This window comes from Clarias gariepinus, chromosome 14 (genome assembly GCF_024256425.1).
Source record: "Clarias gariepinus isolate MV-2021 ecotype Netherlands chromosome 14, CGAR_prim_01v2, whole genome shotgun sequence".
Taxonomy (NCBI): domain Eukaryota; kingdom Metazoa; phylum Chordata; class Actinopteri; order Siluriformes; family Clariidae; genus Clarias; species Clarias gariepinus.
In genome coordinates, this window is record NC_071113.1 from 9391348 (window position 1) to 9409726 (window position 18379).

The 18379-nt window shown below is 39.0% G+C and overlaps 1 protein-coding gene across 1 annotated transcript in view; it reads left to right on the forward strand.

Moving 5' to 3' along the window:
• phyhiplb (phytanoyl-CoA 2-hydroxylase interacting protein-like b) overlaps positions 1-18379 on the forward strand; it is a 25364-nt gene continuing 6985 nt past the window's right edge. Inside the window, exon 1 of the mRNA XM_053512221.1 lies at positions 1-169. Within this exon, the coding sequence (XP_053368196.1) occupies positions 64-169 (106 nt within the window). The 5' untranslated portion in view covers positions 1-63. The remainder of the gene's footprint in view (positions 170-18379) is intronic.

Consider the following 18379-nt stretch of genomic DNA (forward strand, 5'->3'; position numbering starts at 1 on the left):
GGCAAGGCGAGCGCTCTCAGTGCAGGTTCGGCTGTTGGGATAGAGTATCATCAGTGAGAAGACATGGAGGTGCCACGCGCGGCGCGCAGTGTGAGCAGCCCCACGAGCCCGTGCGAGGACGTGATGAAGAATCTGAGCTTGGACGCGATCCAGCTTTGTGACAGAGAAGGTAGTAGCACTGTGGCATTGTCCGGCTTTAAGTCATTTCTTTCTCTCTTTATCTCATCTTCTGCGTGTGTGTGTGTGCGCGCGCGCGCATGGGAAGCTTTCGCTTTTCTCCTGTTGCAATCAAAGCGTTCCTTTATTCTTGTTTCTGACGTCACATACGAACAAAAACCTCAGATCTTCAATACGAAATTAGCGTTTTTTGTTTTCTTTTTCGGGAAGTGTTTGATTATTGGTTGTTATTCAAATCGGGACTGTGATAGTCTGATCTGATCCGGTCTTTCACGTGTATTCCAACTTCTTTCAAGCCCTGCAGAATAAAAGAGCCTTTTGGATTTGCGCCGGAATTTCAGCACCATGGACACGGACACGCTCAGAGGGAACACTGAGGAAGACTGCTCGGGGTGGGGTGTGAAGATCGGGCTGTGAGACAAGACACCCGCCTTTCTCGTACAAAGCTCGCGTTGTGTGTTAGATGTATCGAACCAAGCTCTGTGCACATATCTCTATCTACAGTAGTGTAGACACAGCAAACACAGTTAGTCTGGAGGTCTGGATCCATAAGGCAGGTTGTGCTGATTCATCTTCTCAGAAGTGTGGAGTGTGATTCGCAGTGCGCCTTTCAGTAAGGCAAGGTGACTTAAGAGCATGCAGAGCATTTCTATTTTCACTGAAGCCTAATGTCTATTAAAGAGGAAAAATATCATTAAAGTAACTGTTAGAGTGTGAACTGACCTACAGTGCTGAGATATAATTTATAGTTTGGATATGCATTATAATAAATCATTGACCTTAATTCAACATTGTATGGGTTGGCCTTTGTCATCACTAGTGATACTGATGTGCCACCCTCACACACACACACACACACAAACATACATAAATACTGATTATACGTATATACAGAGTCAGCAGAGGAAATGTATACACACTTCAGGGAAAGTTGTATATATTTTTTAAACTTGTTAAAATATTTTATAACTAAATTTAGTGATATATATATATATATATGTGTGTGTGTGTGTGTGTGTGTGTGTGTGTGTGTGTGTGTGTGTATGGGCTTTACACCAATGGCCATTGTTAAAAGCTCTATATCATTTAATTGAATAGAATTGAAAATTGAGAAAATATACCATACAGTATATATATACACACTTCTGGAAAAGAAAAATAGTATAATGCACTTCACATAATTAATAATATTATAATATTACAATAATTTAAGAATAATATTATCATATATACTACATATACATACATATATATATATATATATATATATATATATATATATATATACATATACATATACACACATATACATAAAAATAATATGTATAAAGTATATATATATATATATATATATATATATATATATATATATATATATATATATACTGTACACATACTATTTTTCTTTTCCAGAAGTGTGTATACATTTTTTGCTGAGTCTGTATATATATATATATATATATATATATATATATATATATATATATATATATATATATATATAGTATACAGTATACACATATATAATATGTATACACAATCTTCTTAGCAGCAAGGACATTATCAGAAATATTCTGCACTTATCAAACTCAGAAGTGTTTTTTTTTATTCGCCAAGTCTGTTGACAGGCCACAAGGAATTAGATTCTGGCTTTTTGTGGCCCTCAAAAAAAGCTCAACATAAAACACTGTACATTTGACACTATACATGACAAGAAACTATACACACTATATCATACATCATTTCTTCTCTGGCATGTAAAATAGACTGCACATTGTAATGTGTTTGTTACACATTTTTGACGTGTAGAACATGGTTAATGTGTTTGTGCTCGAGAGAATTTCTTAGAAGGGCTACTTTATATTCCACACCAGCACTAGCACTCTGTTAGAGGAACCTGGAGCCCCTTTGGCTATGCTCAGAGAGAAATAAGGAGACAAAGAGTGTGTGTTCTTGGTGTGTGATGGTGGTTATTGCTAAAATAAACTTTAAAAAAAAAAGAAAAAGAAGAAGAAGAAAACAGAAAGAGTGTGTAGTTTTTGCTTTGGATAGCATGTCATCTGTTCATGGACGTTGCTTTCTCCTCGCTAATCTGTCAATTTAAAATCAGTTTCGCACATGATATTGGAAACCCTTCTCCCTAATTTATGAATTCATGCTTTAATACAGATTCCAATGCCAGATGGGTTACTGTGATGCCATTCTTTGTTATTATAGTGGGGGTGGGACAATAACGTGTGCCCATATGTGCCCAACAGACCAGTGTGCAGTTTTCTCATTATGCACACATGACATCCAGGTCTGATGTGATAGAACATGACGCATGACGCGGACATAATCGATATGGCTGAGTCATGCTGGAACATTCTGTTCAGTCCCAGCTCATCCGTATGCTTTCTACCTCCCAAAGCAGCTCACCAGGGACGTATTGTTTTGTATCAGCAGCTTGATTTGTTTTCCATTCAAAGTCATTACCATGTAAAGACAGACAGTCTATAATGTGGTCAGAGAATATGTATCCCTTGGGAAAAGCAGTAGAAACCCCACCTGGGGTAGCTCTTTTGTGGAAGACTGATGGTGTGTGGCTCAGACGCGTGCTTCTGCACGGTCCAGCTGTGTGGGTGAGCACTGAGACCTGGGGAGACTTTGCCATCTGCCGAGGCTGCCCGCCCACCCACCTACCAAATGAATAGAGCAATTTAGCACAGACCATCAATTTACTAATTGTGTCCGCAAAGCTTGTGGCTTTGAGAAAAGACAAACATGGGCAGAAAAAGAGAGTTGATTCATCATTATTAACCCATTCATGCTTTGTGTAGCAGTATGAGTTGCTTGGTTGAGTCTAGGCCAATGAGGTTACTGTGTTTAATTGGGTGCAGGCAGAAACCAATAATTCACGGATAATTTAAACCAGTGGACTTGAATACAAAGAATTATGGGTTATTCATTTAAATATTAAGCTCTCATTTTTAACAGTCTGAGTTTCCGTAAAACATCTTACTGTTCCCTTTTAAACCAGTCGGTGAAATTGTTCTGACCTTCCCTGAAGGCTTTTCTAGTGTGTTAATTCAAGACTGCTGATGTTTTGGATATGTTTTGTGCCTCCAAAAAACACATTGCAAGTGGGGTGGCATCAGTGACAGCTATATTTCACACACAGTATGAAGTAATCACACAGAGTCTGGCTGAATGCAGGAGTGCTACACAGTAACATCTCACATTTGGCATTCTGTTAATGGGTGCCTGGCGTACATCTGATGCAAATATACACAATCTGCTGCTTTTACAGCAGAAAAGACCAATGTAAGCCAAAGAAAGATGCTTGTAATAGGGCTGGAACGATAAATCTCTGTGTTGATTTGTGTGGAAGATTTCACTGGAGTTTTTCGTCTGAAACACAAGGGTAATCAGGACAACTCTCAGACACTGATACCAATCAACAATCAGACAAAGTTCAGTATAATGAATACTTCCACTACTTAAGGTCGGGAGCCCCAGGATGTTTTCCTCTCAGATGCCTGTAGTTGTACTCCTTCAGTTCTACAAAGCGTGCAGAGCACCTTTTTATTAGGTATAATATGTGTATATAATATGTATATTCATCACTGGGATTCACCAAGACCTGAATATTAAAGTGCACAAGGATAGATGGTGCAATCCATGAACAAACACATTGTGAAATTAATGTGTATATACATATATAATATGTATTTTTATTGATATTTTTTTTATATTTTATTATCTAATTATTTTATTTGTTATCCAATTTTTACCATCTATGCACATTGCATGCAAATCAACTGTATCAATACTGTTGAAATAAGCAACCTCATCAATTACCTCGTTATAAATCATAGATGGATAGATAAAATAAGTAATTTTTAAAAATTGTTGTCTATGTAACAACCTAAGCAGCGACCTCATTTCCCCTCTCGTCTGTTCCAACCACTCAGCATTCAGCATCACCGGTATACTAATCACCGGCCTGATCATCTGTCATCGTCTGCACCTGTTTCTTACTGGTTCATGTCTTAAGTTAGATGTTTTTTTTTTAATACTTGAATGATCTCTAGGGCACTAAGAAAGTGGCCTAACAAAGAAACGGTGGATTAACAAAGAAAAAAAAAATTGGTTAGGTACAGGAACTAGACAGAAAATGAGAGAACAATTTTTTAAGACTATATTAAAAAATACAAGCTCTTTGGAAGCAAAATATAAAGAAATGAGGGGTGGCTCAAAATTTTGGACCGTACCGTACTCAATGATAATATTATTCTTATTCAAGCAAGAACACTAATGAGCATAGAATTTAAAAAGGTGTGAACATACATGGCTTAAAATGCTTAAAATATATAATGAAATAATATAATAACCTTGATATAAAATCTTGACACATGAACTAGCAATAGACTCTTAGTTGCTTATTTAGTTATGTACTCTTGAGCAATGGCAAACCAGAAAAGTGGTTCAAATTTGTCCATGCGACATGTAAATCATTCTGTATAACCTTCATCTGCTTCTGATTTCACTAAAATAGTGGCCATGACCAAGAGATTTAACGGTATGGTGAATTCTTTTTCTAAATTGTGCTACAATGTTGTTATAGAGCTCAGCTTGTATAAAAAGAACTTTAGATACTACTTAAAGAAAGAATATATTTTATCAGTAATAATTGATCTTTGTTTTTTATGTTTAAAATAAGACACTAGTGACCAGATAGTTATGTTAATATTTATCTGTACCTTCAATGTAGTATATTTTGTGTGTTCAAGTCAAACCGGGATTTTGATAGTGTGTAGAATAACAGAAAAATTCTCTATATAATTATCCCAGTGTTTCACTAGCATTTCAATTCCATCAAGGGAAAAAGTTTTCTCAGTACGCTGGAACCATGATCGGACTGCCTGTTTCTTGTTTGAAATACTAGCCTCCCAGGAACTCCTTTAATACCTCAAACATATAGGAATGGGTTTAAGTGAAGTCAGGACTATACGGGGGAAGTGGCCATAACGCCCAGCTGAGTTCCCATAGTGTGCAAGTGGTGTTTGTAAATGATTGTGTATACAGTTCCCATAGACAGATGAGTCCCTTCTTCAATTCTGCATCTCTTATGCAAGCTGGTGACAAGTTATCTGCCTATTTTCAAGGTTCAGCCACCTCGGTCGGGATCGTCATTCACAGATATACTGCCTTCTTTAAAACGTTTGCATCATTCACATGTTTCCTCATCACTGTATTCACCCATGAGAAATCTTCACACAAGTCCCTGTTGTTCTTGAACATACCTGGTATTATAGAAATGTATCACATACCCCTGGAAAATAGTATCTTCTTATGTTATGTAAGGAGCTATTCCAGGTTCCAGGGTTCATCAGCTTTTGTAGACACCCCGACTGTGCCATCCATATGCTCCTGCACACTTAATGTTGGCCTAATGCGTTGATTTGGACTCTCCTCAACACCTATTGGCATGACAGCACAGTCAGACAGCCTGGACTGTTGGTGCCTGCCAACATTCACTTCCACTAGTCATGTTGCCCTGCTTTTAATCATAGCCACTTATGTCACGGTTTCGCGCTTCGTCCCTAATTAACAGTACACATGAAAGGTTTGTAAGAGAGCAGCTGCATTTCCACTTTAACAATAAATTAACACCCCTCTATTTATAAACCTAATCGTTTGTGTTTTTTGAAGAAGAAGTTTTCTGCATGAGAGGAGTGTGACCGTACTGTGAAATGCAATCATCCCAGGATTAAACCGAACCAAACATTGTTACTTTTCAAAATATCATCGTTCTCCTTCATAATCGATATTACTCTCCTTATCGAGAATAAGCCAAAAGAAACCGAGATCCATTTCTGCGAGGCTGATATAATGAAAATGTATTACTAATTTGCTTGTTCAACAGCCAGATTATTTTTTTTTTATTCAAGTGCAGTTCCACCTCCCTCTATATTGTGGTGGTACAAAACTGCTCCGAATCGAAATCTTCCAGAATTCATTATATTTAACAAAAATAAAAGCAAACAATTTAATCATGGCTGCTGAATGCGAATAAGAAGGACGACAGGTCATCAAACAGAGAACATCATTTCATTTATAGAATCCATAAAATGTTGAGTAAAGCTAATAAAATAGCACACTTGGCAAGTCCAGATTCATTGCCATCCGGTGAAATGAGGAATCAATCAATCAATATATATATATATATATATATATATATATATATATATATATATATATATATATATATATATGCTTTCCTTGAGTGCTCACACATAAGCGAACGTGATTTATATACGTACCGTGTGCCAGGCAGTGATTCCTCCCACTAAGAATGTCATGTCCACAGGTCCGAATGAGGTGTTGATTTACAGTAATTGAATATTGCAGCTGTGACTCTTGATAATATCCGCTTTCTAACCCGACCTTGTTTAATGCTCTATTTGCGCCTCTCCTTACCTTCGTACTCATAATGTCTATGAAAATACTGAGAGCAGTTCTCTGTATATAACACCTTAATCTTAATCTTATCCATCTATCCAGCTAGAAACCTCTGTAGTCCAAATAGGGACCATGAAGGCCAGTGGTGACCAGTGCATTTATTCCCATTTCCACATTAGCATAATCTGCATGTGTTTGAACAGGAATTCAGAACAGGAATTCAACCCATTACCCTGGAGGTGAAAGGCTACAGTCCTAACCCCTAAGCCACTGCGCCACCACTTTTTATCACATACCGTCAAAAAGTATAGTCCCAATTGTTTTCAGGAAAATCTGGCAAAAAGTGCATCGGGAAATATTACTGCACTTATACAGGCCAGTTGAGAGGTGCTGGCCTTTATAAAACATAAAGGCATGTCTCATGAAGCCATTTCATAAGATGAGCGCTCTCTCTCTCTCTCTCTCTCTCTCTCTCTCTCTACTTCTGGGGCAATCAAATGCAAAGGTTAACCATAATGAAATTCATTCCTATGTGGAGCTGGTATTAAGATTTTAGATCTACTGATGTAGACTCAGACTATACAAGCTGTGTCCATATTTTCAAATTTAAATGCTGCCAGTGTTATCATTTCTGCTTCTGTAGCATGACTGCAACCATGATCATGACAAACTTTGAGCACCCTGCGGAGCATCATTAAATCCGATATTAAAGATTGAAATAATATGGCACAACCATGACTGTTCAGAAAGGTCAGAGAAGCAACCAAGAAGGAGCTGCAGTGATTTACATGAGGAGCTGTGTAAAAGGATAATCAGTTTATGGAAGCGTGGCAGGAATAAAAGTTATTACCGGTTATTGGAAGTGCATAAATGGAGTCTTGAAAACATAGAAAATGTAAAAAAAAAAACATTCTCTGGTCTACTGAGACCAAAGTTGAACTTTCTGGTCATTGCACAAAGTATTACATTTGGAGGAAACCCAACACTGTTTATTACATATCATCCATGCAATGAGACATGGTGGTGGTTGAATCAGCTTGTGGAAATGCATGTCACCAGCAGGAAGTGTGGCTCAGTTGACGACATAATGGATGTTAAATACAGGCAAATATGCCAAAAATTTAACCTATACATACAGTATGCAACCAACAAATGTTTGTTTTTTGCACTTTGTTTGATTAACCTTCATGCCATTACAATAAAAATGCACCTTTAAATGTTAGGCATATGGTGTTATTGTGTAAAACATCCAAAGTTCATTTCACTTTCAGGTTGTAACATTCTAAAATCTAGACATTTCGAAGCACATAAATACAAGGTGGTTTTGAGACTAGTTTTGTAACATGCCAACAGATGGCAGCACAAGGTTACAAGCACAGTCACAGGGAGCACCAACCTTCATCAGTCAGTGTGCCAAAAGACATCGACCTGTGTACATCGAGAGCCGGGCAGCTGCCGCTATTTCGACCAGGTGCATTACCACGTCTGCTATTTTATCATGGACAGCAAGTTAGGACAAAAAGCTAATGTGAAATTCTGTGTAAAACTGGGAAAATCTGCCACAGGGATGTTTGACATGATTCTGCAAATTTATGATGATGCTGCAATGAGTTGTGTGAGTGGCACATGGACTTCAAAAGCAGAAAACCATCACCGAAAAAGGACGAGATATCGGGAAGACCCTTTACGAGCTCAACCCCTGAAAATGTTGAAACCATCCTTGGAGAACCATCCACAACATTGCTGCCATTGTTGATGTGTCATAAGGAACAGTCCAGGCAAGACTCACGTGTGATTTGAACATGCGCCAAGTTGCTGCCAAGTTTATCCCCAGGCTTCTGATTCAGGAGAAGAAAGGACATCAAGTCAAAGTCTGTCAAGATCTCTATCAGCGTGCCATGCATGACCTGTCCCACATGTAGAAGATCACAAAACTTGGGTGTATGGGTACAACCCTGAGACGAAGTAACAGTCTTCACAATGGAAGAGCCTTTCATCTCCACAAATGAAAAAGGTGAGGCAGGTCCATGAATCTTTTTCGACATTGTACATCGAGAAATCGTCCCCAGGGCCAGACCAGACCATCAATAGCGACAGGTATTAACAGGCTTTAAGGCGTCCAAGGGAGGACATACATAGAAAAATCTGATACCAACTCATAGTTATGCAAGGCACTGTGCAGTAGTAGTAGCCCTAATACGTAAAAACATTAATTTCACACCATGTTTGTTCATGCATTGCACCATCTATCCTTGTGCACTTTAATATTCAGGTCTTGGTGAATCCCAGTGATGAATCATCCTTCCTGGTACTTAACATCTCTATACTGCCCTATCAAGGTTAGGGTTTGTCCTGTGCTGCTTACAGGAAGGCAGCTCACCTCTATCATGCTCCATGACTGGTTTTGGAATTAAATAATGATGCATAGGTTATTTATAGGGCAGCTGATGAAAATTTTAAGCACTGCTGCAGGCACAAGAGTGGTCTGATAAAGCTCTAGCGCAGCATACAGCATAATCCATGATTGAGAGACATGGAGAACTGTAACATGGCCAGGCGTGGTGCTCACCCATAGAGTTTATAAGCCCAAGACAACATGATGAAGTGAGATTGTGTTGTCATCTCACTGTGACAGCTCCAGCTCTGTTGTATGCCCATTGGTATCCAAGTGATGCCACTTAATGACTGGTTTGGTTAGTATGGCTTATAATAGGTCTAAATTACATAGGGGGCTGTTAAATAGGAGTAATTTTTAGTCTGGAATTAGTCTCCTACATGGTCTGCAAGCATGTTAAGGAAGCCCATGCATGCATTGTTCTCTGTCCGTATTGTCCTATATCGCTGATGCCTTTCCACGGTTCCATCCATATAAAGGAATCTGCTATTAATAGGCAGCGAGGTTCACGCACCGGGTTCCGAAATGACTTATCGAAGTGCTTTATACTGTATAAGCCTCCCTCAGTGTCATGTTCTCGCGTTAATTACTATCCCGGATGAATAGAACAAAAGCATGGTCTTTTCCCCCCACGCTGTTCAGCGTGGTAGTGAAGAGGGTGACACAGTTCAGTAGAGGGAAGGCCCTTGTGCTGAATAGGACCTCTGTAGGGCTTAGTAAAGTAAAGATCAGGGAGAGCAGAAAGAATGAAGACACGCTTTGTCAGCGGCTTTGTGTGCTCTGTTTGTTTATTGCGAGCCGGTCACATGAGCGTCGCTGGACTTATATATAGTACAGAATCCATATACAGTGTGTGGATGGAAATTCCTCCATAAGCTTTATCCTCTTGTATGCATGAGAAATTTGGCACGGGAGCAGATAGTGTGAAAGGCAAGAGAAAAGAAGGATACGCCTCTGAGACAAGCCTCTGGGTTAGCTTTGATAATGATGGTGAGCAAGAAGAGATAAGAATTTTTTTTTAATGAATAAATAAATAAAACACTTTTCGTAGTGCAATTAAATAAATTAATTAATGAAATCTATTAGATCATTTGAAGAGTAAAATTTGATGCATCGTTGGGGGAATCGGGATAATAAGCAGAAAGCAAACATTCAGACTTTTTTATCTAATGGGAATTGTTTAAAATTTTTTTATCTTATTCCACCTTCCCTCTTTGTCTCGATCATACTTGTTTCTAACCAGTTTTAATCATGAGAGTCTGTGAGCCTTATCTTATGACATAATCCGTGCTCCTCCCCTGGGAGCATGGCAGGCTCGCTTTAAGGAAAGTGCACTGACATGTGCGTTCTTAGCTACGGCAATCGCAGCATGAGCGAAGGCAGTCTAGAGAAGCTCTCATAAGAAGTTGGTTTTTAAAACCGGTGAGTACTTTTTTCATTTTTCTTTTCTTAAATTTTGCCTTTGGCTAAAGATTGCACTGGAAAAAAAAGAAGTGTAGCCGGTCAATGCTACAGTACTGTATGTATCCTGCTATAATCTGGGATGGTTAAGAAAGGTTCCAAAGGTGACAGGTGAAAATGCAACAGCATCCATTCTGTATAGTCTGTAGTAAATTATGCAAATATTATATTTTCTGAGAACAGTTTGTTTCTTGGGGCTGTCCAAGAATAAACCCCTAAATAACTATTCCGCTTCGGGTTCCATGAAAATGCCCTTACAAGGAGAGAAGTTTCTGAGGATCTGTATTTGTATTCCCAGGACAGTGCGGTGGGAACTTGGCTTCATTTAGTGGGGAAAAAAGTTTTAATTTTGTTTGTTTGTTTGTTTTTTGACGGTAATAGTTGTGCGATTGATTAGTGCTGCATAAGAATTATGGATTTTCTACTCTTTAGATTATGCAGAATATGTGGTATAAATTAGGCTGACTCACTGTTACAAATGCGTGGAATGAATTCTTTAATAACAGTAAAGCACAAGGCATTTTAATATGTACTCGGTATGCTCTGCCACCTGCGAGCTTTACTGCCTGCCATCACTAATGGGGTTTAGTTAAGGTCAAAGATTGCTGTAAGCAAAAGCATCTCTGGATTAAGCTTTAGTGTTTTTTTCCCCAAAGAATCTAAAATGCAACTGCCAGATTTTAATCCCCGTTTACATCCTTCTGTTTTTCAGTTATTGTTAGTGCATGCACTGTCATTTCATTTGGAAGCATACAGTATCTTCAATAAATATTCAACCATTTACAATGTAGACTGAACAGAGATTTATATGGAGTATGATAGGCGTTACTCAAACAGAAATTATAATTATAAGAGTAAACTCTACCTTTACTTCTCTATATAATCCCCTGCTACACTAATGCACTTATTCCCGGGTTTTACTAATGCTTTGATACCACGTTTTCTCAATACATGTCATGATCGGGACTGCCTGCTTCACATCTGAAACGCTGGCCTCCCAGGAACCCCTTTAATGGCCCAAACGTATGGCTTAGAGTGAGGACAGGACTGTACAGGGGGTGTAGCAATAACTCCCAGCTGAGTTCCTGTAATGTGCAAGTGGCGTTGGTGAATGATCATGTTAACAGTTCCCACAAACAGATGCGTCTCTTCAGCAAGTTGGCGCAAAGCGTTCGCTGATTTTCAAGGATCACTCGCTGAATGTTCATGGGAACAACTGCAGGAGCTGCAGGATCATCATTTGTACTGTCGTCTATAAACGTCGGTTTTGTATATTTAGTATAATTTGTTGCCCCAATATATATAAAATGGAGTAAAAATTATTTGTGTGATGAGCTTTTTGGACGTCAAAACCACAAAAAAGTGCCACGAAATGAACATTGCTCACCAGCTAGGTAACACTCTGCTCTACATGAAGCTACATGGTGGCATAACTTGTTGGATAAAAAAAAAAAAAGTCACAGATGTAATTGCAAGTCTTGATTTTTGGGTGGTACAGCAAGTAGCATTACCATCTAAAGACACCAGACCTCCCAGTCTCATCCTTTTACTTTCTGTGCAAAATTTTATATGTGCCGCGCATGTCCATGTAGACTTTCTCCATGTTTTCCAGTTGTTTTTCCAACCCAAACCATATCAGTATGTGTATTGCCTACTCTGGATGTAAATAAGTGTGTGTATGTTTGAGCTTGGTACTCTAAGATGCATGGATATCCCACCTGAGGTGTATTCCTGTCTCATGCACATTTTTTCCCCAGATCTGTTGCAACTCTAACCTGGTTTAAAAAGTGAACAAATAAAGTAGGAGTATGAGTTTTTGTTATTTTTTTTAAAGATTGATATTTTGACCTATTTAGTATATGCCAGCATATTTAGTATCTCTCGCTCACTCACTCATCGTCTATACCGCTTTATCCTGTATGCAGGGTCATGGGTGTCTGAAGCCTGACCCAAGAGACTTAGAGCATGAGGTAGAGTACACCCTGGACAGGGTGCCGATCCATCAGAGGACATTCACACACTCATTTACACACTAGAGGCAACTTGGGAACACCAATTAGCCTAATCTGCATGTCTTTGGACTGTGGGAAGAAACCAGAGCGCCGGGGAAGAACACGAAACCTGGAGGTGCAAATCGCCACCTGAATATTAGGTTTATGCCAGCTCAATGGTTTGAAATGTGGAACAATAAAAAAATTATAAATTGTTAGTCCATGTTGATTCACACATTTCTTTTTTCATGTTGATTATGTGGAAATTTATTGATCCTGAATTTTTCCCAAGTATGGAAATTAGTCTCAATTTTCACTAGCACATTATTATTTTTTACTACAGGATTATCAGGTCAAAATTAATTTCACGCCACTACCAGCAAGTACATGTGGGTGTGTGTTATGAGAAAGGCTGCATTAATTTGTTGCTTCAATGAATTCAGGGTTTTTGGTAAACGCGGAGCACATTCACACTGCTTTGCATATACTGTAGGTGTGGACATACTTTCCAAAAATGTGCACTTTTTTAATTATGTAATGACCAAGAGATTGTTTGTGATCTTTGGTATGATTTAGTTCTTTTTGATGCAGTAGAGGAAGAATAATCAGAATAAAATGCACAGTGGACTCAAGACTAATTCAGTCCTCTCATTGTTGAAGAAGACAGAACAGCTCAGCTCTCTCTTGTTTCTGTCCCTTTCCTTTATAAGTTATTGGGAAATCAGAATAGTAATGCAGAAAATCGAAACTCATTCTCAGTCTTTCTTTGTATAAGTTGGAGAGGAGCTGTCCAGTGTCTAAGTCTCATTTATTCTGAAGGCAGAGGATGTCTTGCCTCTGGTGTTTTTTGCCAATTCTGAAAAGCTTCCTTTTATCTCCTCTCAACATTTTAGTGTGTCTTTGCGATTCTGAAGTCTGGTTTTGGCTGACTGGTCAGATAAAGTGCTTGCTGTTAATTCCCCAGAGTTCACCCAGAGTTCTCTTGCTGTGTTGTGAAAACAGGCTGCATGAACACTGTGAAGGAGTAAAAAGTGATGCACTTAAATCCTGGACAATTCCTGTTTGACAGCCTACAAAATCTTTAGCTATAGCAGTGATCATAACAGACCTTGGACGTTTTGAGTGCTTTAAAGTCAATGATGACTGTGATGTTCTATATAGACCACAAGGATATACAGAATACAAAAAACATTTAGTGGTGGTAAGAGAGGAGAGCAGCTGCCTGCCAAAACCCATATTCAAGACAAGGCATGGCAGCACTTTCAGCAAGAAAACACTGATAAGGAGGGGACATTTTAAACAGTACTTTGCCTGCTTACTAATTGCTTCTAAGTCGTTGCAAATTGCCTCTGAATAGTATTTTCTGTTTACGGCTAACTGTAAATCTGAATCCCAATTCCTTCACTTACCACTAAATAAGGGCACTACTTTGAGTGTGGAATAAGGGATTCTACACCCTACATACTGTAGCGCACTAGCTTTCCTATTTACGCTATATTGGATTCACCCCCGAAACAGTTCCTTAGCTGAGGCTTTTCTAAGCCTTTTACTCCTGATTATCAAAAACAATGATGCTAGATTTATGGGGGCTTGACAAAATATTCCATATAATTTGAACATATAATGTTGGTTAGTTGGAATACATTGTGCACTTTTTACAATCCTTATTATTACAGTGTTCAGTACTGGAAAAGGTTGCAAAGTTTGACCAATGGAAATGTTGTAATAGAAATGTATCACAGTAAACACAGTATACAGATTTAGAGCAGTACAGACAAGCAAGTTGTTGACCAATTTGTATCAAGAAGAATGTTCAGTTGAGTGTACTTTGAATAGCAGCCCAGGGGTGAGTCAAGGACAGTCTTTTGATTAAAGCAACAGTTCTGTTGGGGGGGCCTTAAAACATCCCAAGCTATTATAATATTCAATGCCCGGGAGCCTCTAAATCTGAAGAAAAGAGCTACGTTTTATGGTTAAAAGTTCATGACACCTGACTATCACCCTCCAAGATGTACATTATGAACATCCTATTCCAGATAAAGTCCCCACTTTGCTGTTATTGGAATGTCCACACTTGGATGTTGGAATGTAACTCTTGAGATTTTTCCATTCAGCTCCAAGAGCATTAGTGAGGTCAGGCATTGATGTCAGGCGAGGGACGGGCTTGGGCGCCTTCAGCATTCCAGTTCGTCCCAAAGGTATCCAGTGGGGTTGAGGTCATGGCTCAGTGCAGGCCAAAAGTTTTCATCTAGAACCTTCATTGACTTTGTTTTGTGCAAAGGAAAACTCTGTTCCCTGCTGTAGTTAACATTCTTCTACCCTGTAGTTAATCAAAGCAGACAACTTAATAGACCAAAGGTTCCCTCATGTCCAGTGAGTGGAGTGAGACCACTTAGTGCTTTGAAGGTCATTAGTAGTACGTTATAATTAGTGATACATTTTACTAAGTTTTCCATATTAGAGTTATTATATTTAATATAAATTGCAATTAATCGTGTAATAATGTGTTATTCTTATAGATGTATATACAGTATGTGCGTTTACTCTGATCACCCATAATCCTGCAATAACAAAATATCATGCCCAGTATTGTGTAAGTAAAGCTCGGGCCCCTCGGGGCATGACTCCTTTGGGACGTATGGGGATATCATGTTCTGTCTGAATTGTTGTCTGTATATGCTGGATTTTGGTCCCCATGGGCATGAAGGCATATATAGATTTTTCCGAATCGAGTGACTCTATGGCCCACATACATTGGTTTTGTATATCCGAAACCAAGTGGCTGTATGGCCGACAATTTTTGCACGCAGCCCCACGAAACATGCATCAAAACTTTCAGCCAGGTCTCCCGAGCGGCAGCGTTTCCGCTATAATAGGGTTTCTACAGTGGACACACACTGATTCACAAAAAAAAAATAAAATGCTCATCTTTGCATAAAACTAAACTTGTATCCCAATGGAGAGCTTAGTCTCTTCTTGTTTAAATGGACACTTTAACACAACAACTTTAAATGGAGAAGATTGGTCAAACTATTTGGGAGATTTCAAGTTGCTTATATTATAGCATATTTTATTTATGCATTTCATACTGTTTTAACACTTTGGGAAAACACACATGCCCTGCCAAATATAAAACAAGATTCATTTAGCACACAAAGAGCTTGTTCCTCTTACTCTCACTCATCGTCTATACCGCTTTACCTTGTATTTAAGGTCGTGGGGGGCCTGCAGCCTGGGTCCCAGAAGACTAAGGGCACGAGGCGGGGTACACCCTGGACGGGGTGCCAATCCATCGCAGGGACCACACGCATATACACACTTATTTACACAGTACGGGCAATTTGGGAAAGCCAATTAGCCTAATATGCATGTCTTTGAACCGTGGGAGGAAACCGGAGTACCCGGAGAAAAACCACCAAGCACGGGGAGAGCATGCAAACTTCATGCACACAGAGACAGGATTCTAGCCTGCTCCACTACAGCACCGTGCCACCCAGAGCTTGTTCCTATTTCAATTCATAAAAAATTTATAAGATGATTTGCGAGTGTCCACTTCCAACATCAGCATAGCATTGGAAGTAAAACCATAATTATGAATAATTATACATACATGTGGCATATGCTATGAAAAAAGCAGTGGCCGAAGAGCTCACATTGAGGTCTTGTGGAACATCAAACATGACTTTGACGTGCATCGTTATTTACATTTCAAAACTGATACGATTCAGTCAGATGAGTCAGGAACAGAAATGAAGGAAGAACCAATTAAAAATGATAGTCTTTCTACAAAAACATTAAGATCTACAGTGTCAAAAGTTACACGGAGATTGACACAAACAAGTAGACCCCATGCTAACTAGAGGCTAGTAGTACTACTTTAACCAGTGCTGTTTCTGCAGTGAGGCGTACTGTATACTCTGACTCAGAAATGTAATAAATGTAATTCCTTTGCAAGTTTAAGATAAGTTGCTGCATGATAACCTGTTGTAGGATCTGGGACATAAAAGGAACGTTTGATATTAGTGTACACAGTCCAAGTCGGTTTTAATCGCTGATTTGCTAGTTTAAGAGATCTCAGTACATGCTAAGAGAGTATTTAGTACCCTTTGCAGTTTGACCATATAATAAAAAGTGAATTCACAAGTAAGTGTATAGTCAAGAGAACTGTGAAGGCTGTGAATCGGAAGCTAATTAGCTCCTGATATATCCTGACTACTGATTAGCCTGCTTGTGTGGCTAAGCCCACAACAAAAACCACTTGTTTTGACCTCTTGTCCAACCTCTCATGTAGCAAACCCATCCTGCCTTAACTTCTCCCTCCATGTGGCACTGCCTCACTTCATGTGTCCACTTATACTCATGATTCAGGCTTTGCCTGTCTTTATAATGTTGCTGTTACTTAAAATATTAACTAAAGATTCACTATTAGAATAAGTGGAATTTACTTGCAATCTAGTCAATCTTGCGAAATTGTTCTCTGCATTATTGCATGGCCCATGTTCATCCTGTCTTTAAAATCCCCTTTCTAGGCTTTATTTATTTATTTATTTATTTATTTATCTATTTATTTAATTAATTTGAACTGCCTGTCTTTGGTAATGTTTTTAGTTTAGCTTCTGTATGTGTTCATTCCCTTCACTCAGCAACTGTTTCGTTCCGGATTGAATCTTTTGGTTCATTCTTTAAATCAGTTCCTTCTTTTACCTCGCTGTTCTGTCTATGATCACACTCTGACTATGACCTTGAGCTCATGCATTTGTTCATCTTGGACAGTCTTTAGTTCTCTGTTGCCACCCCAGTAACTCTTTTTAAGCATCAGGCTTGTCTCTCCTCTTTACGGCTCTTAGCTCTTGTCTAAATATGCCACTCAGGCCTTGTTCAGACTGCCCGCCCAAATCAGATTTTTGGCAAATCCAGGTTTCTAATCAGATTGCTTTCATGTACTGTAGTCTGAACAGTTGAAAAAACACATTTGAATCAGATTTTTACAAATCCGATCTGAACCACATCCAAATGTGATTAAAAATCAGATTCAAATATTGCAGATTTGCCGGATTTCAGACCACATTTTCGATGTGGTTCAGATCGGATCTGATTCAAATGTGTGGGTTTTTTACCTGGTTAAAAAATCATCCAGAGAGCACTGGTTTGATCCCCAGGTGATGCTGTAGCCTCTCGCAGCCAGGTCCTAGAGAAAGCTAATTGGCCGTGCTCTCTCAGCGGGGTGGGATGGGAGGCATACTTAGTGCTAACACGTCAATTACAGCTCTACAGCCAATCAGGGGCGCCTGTAATCTCAAGCAAGCAAAGGAGCAGATAGCGCTGTCCTCCAAGTGTGGAGCTGTCCTCCGACGCCCCAATGGTGCATGAGCGAGCAGTTCAAAAAGATGCGGTTTGTGGAGAGCAATAGTCGATAGACAAGAGCACAAAGTGGAATGTCTGATAGCAATTTAAGGGAAATTGAGTGGTAGAGAGAGTGTACAGAAACAGGGTTATATGTGAGAAAAAAATCATGCTGCATTTAAAACTTCAGCATCATTACCACAACCACCAATGCAGATAGGTCACTGGGTCAGATTTGGTGGGCCAGTCTGAATTTTGAAAGCCAAATCCAATTTGATCACTGAGTGTGGACACTCAGTCTTAAAATTCAGATTTGTGAAACAAATCAGATTTATCTGCAGAATGAACAAGGCCTTTATGTATGTTCTTCTGAACTTTGACTATCACTGTTACTTTCACTATTAGTCACTGAGAATTTCTCATTACTCAGATCACCTTTGTCAATGTTAATGGAAATGGAAGATATAGTCTCAGCCTCGGATGCTCCACCCAGGGTTCATTCAGAGTCTAAATATTATTTACCCTTTTACAGCTACAACCTTTGCAATTTTAAAAATCGTAATCTGAT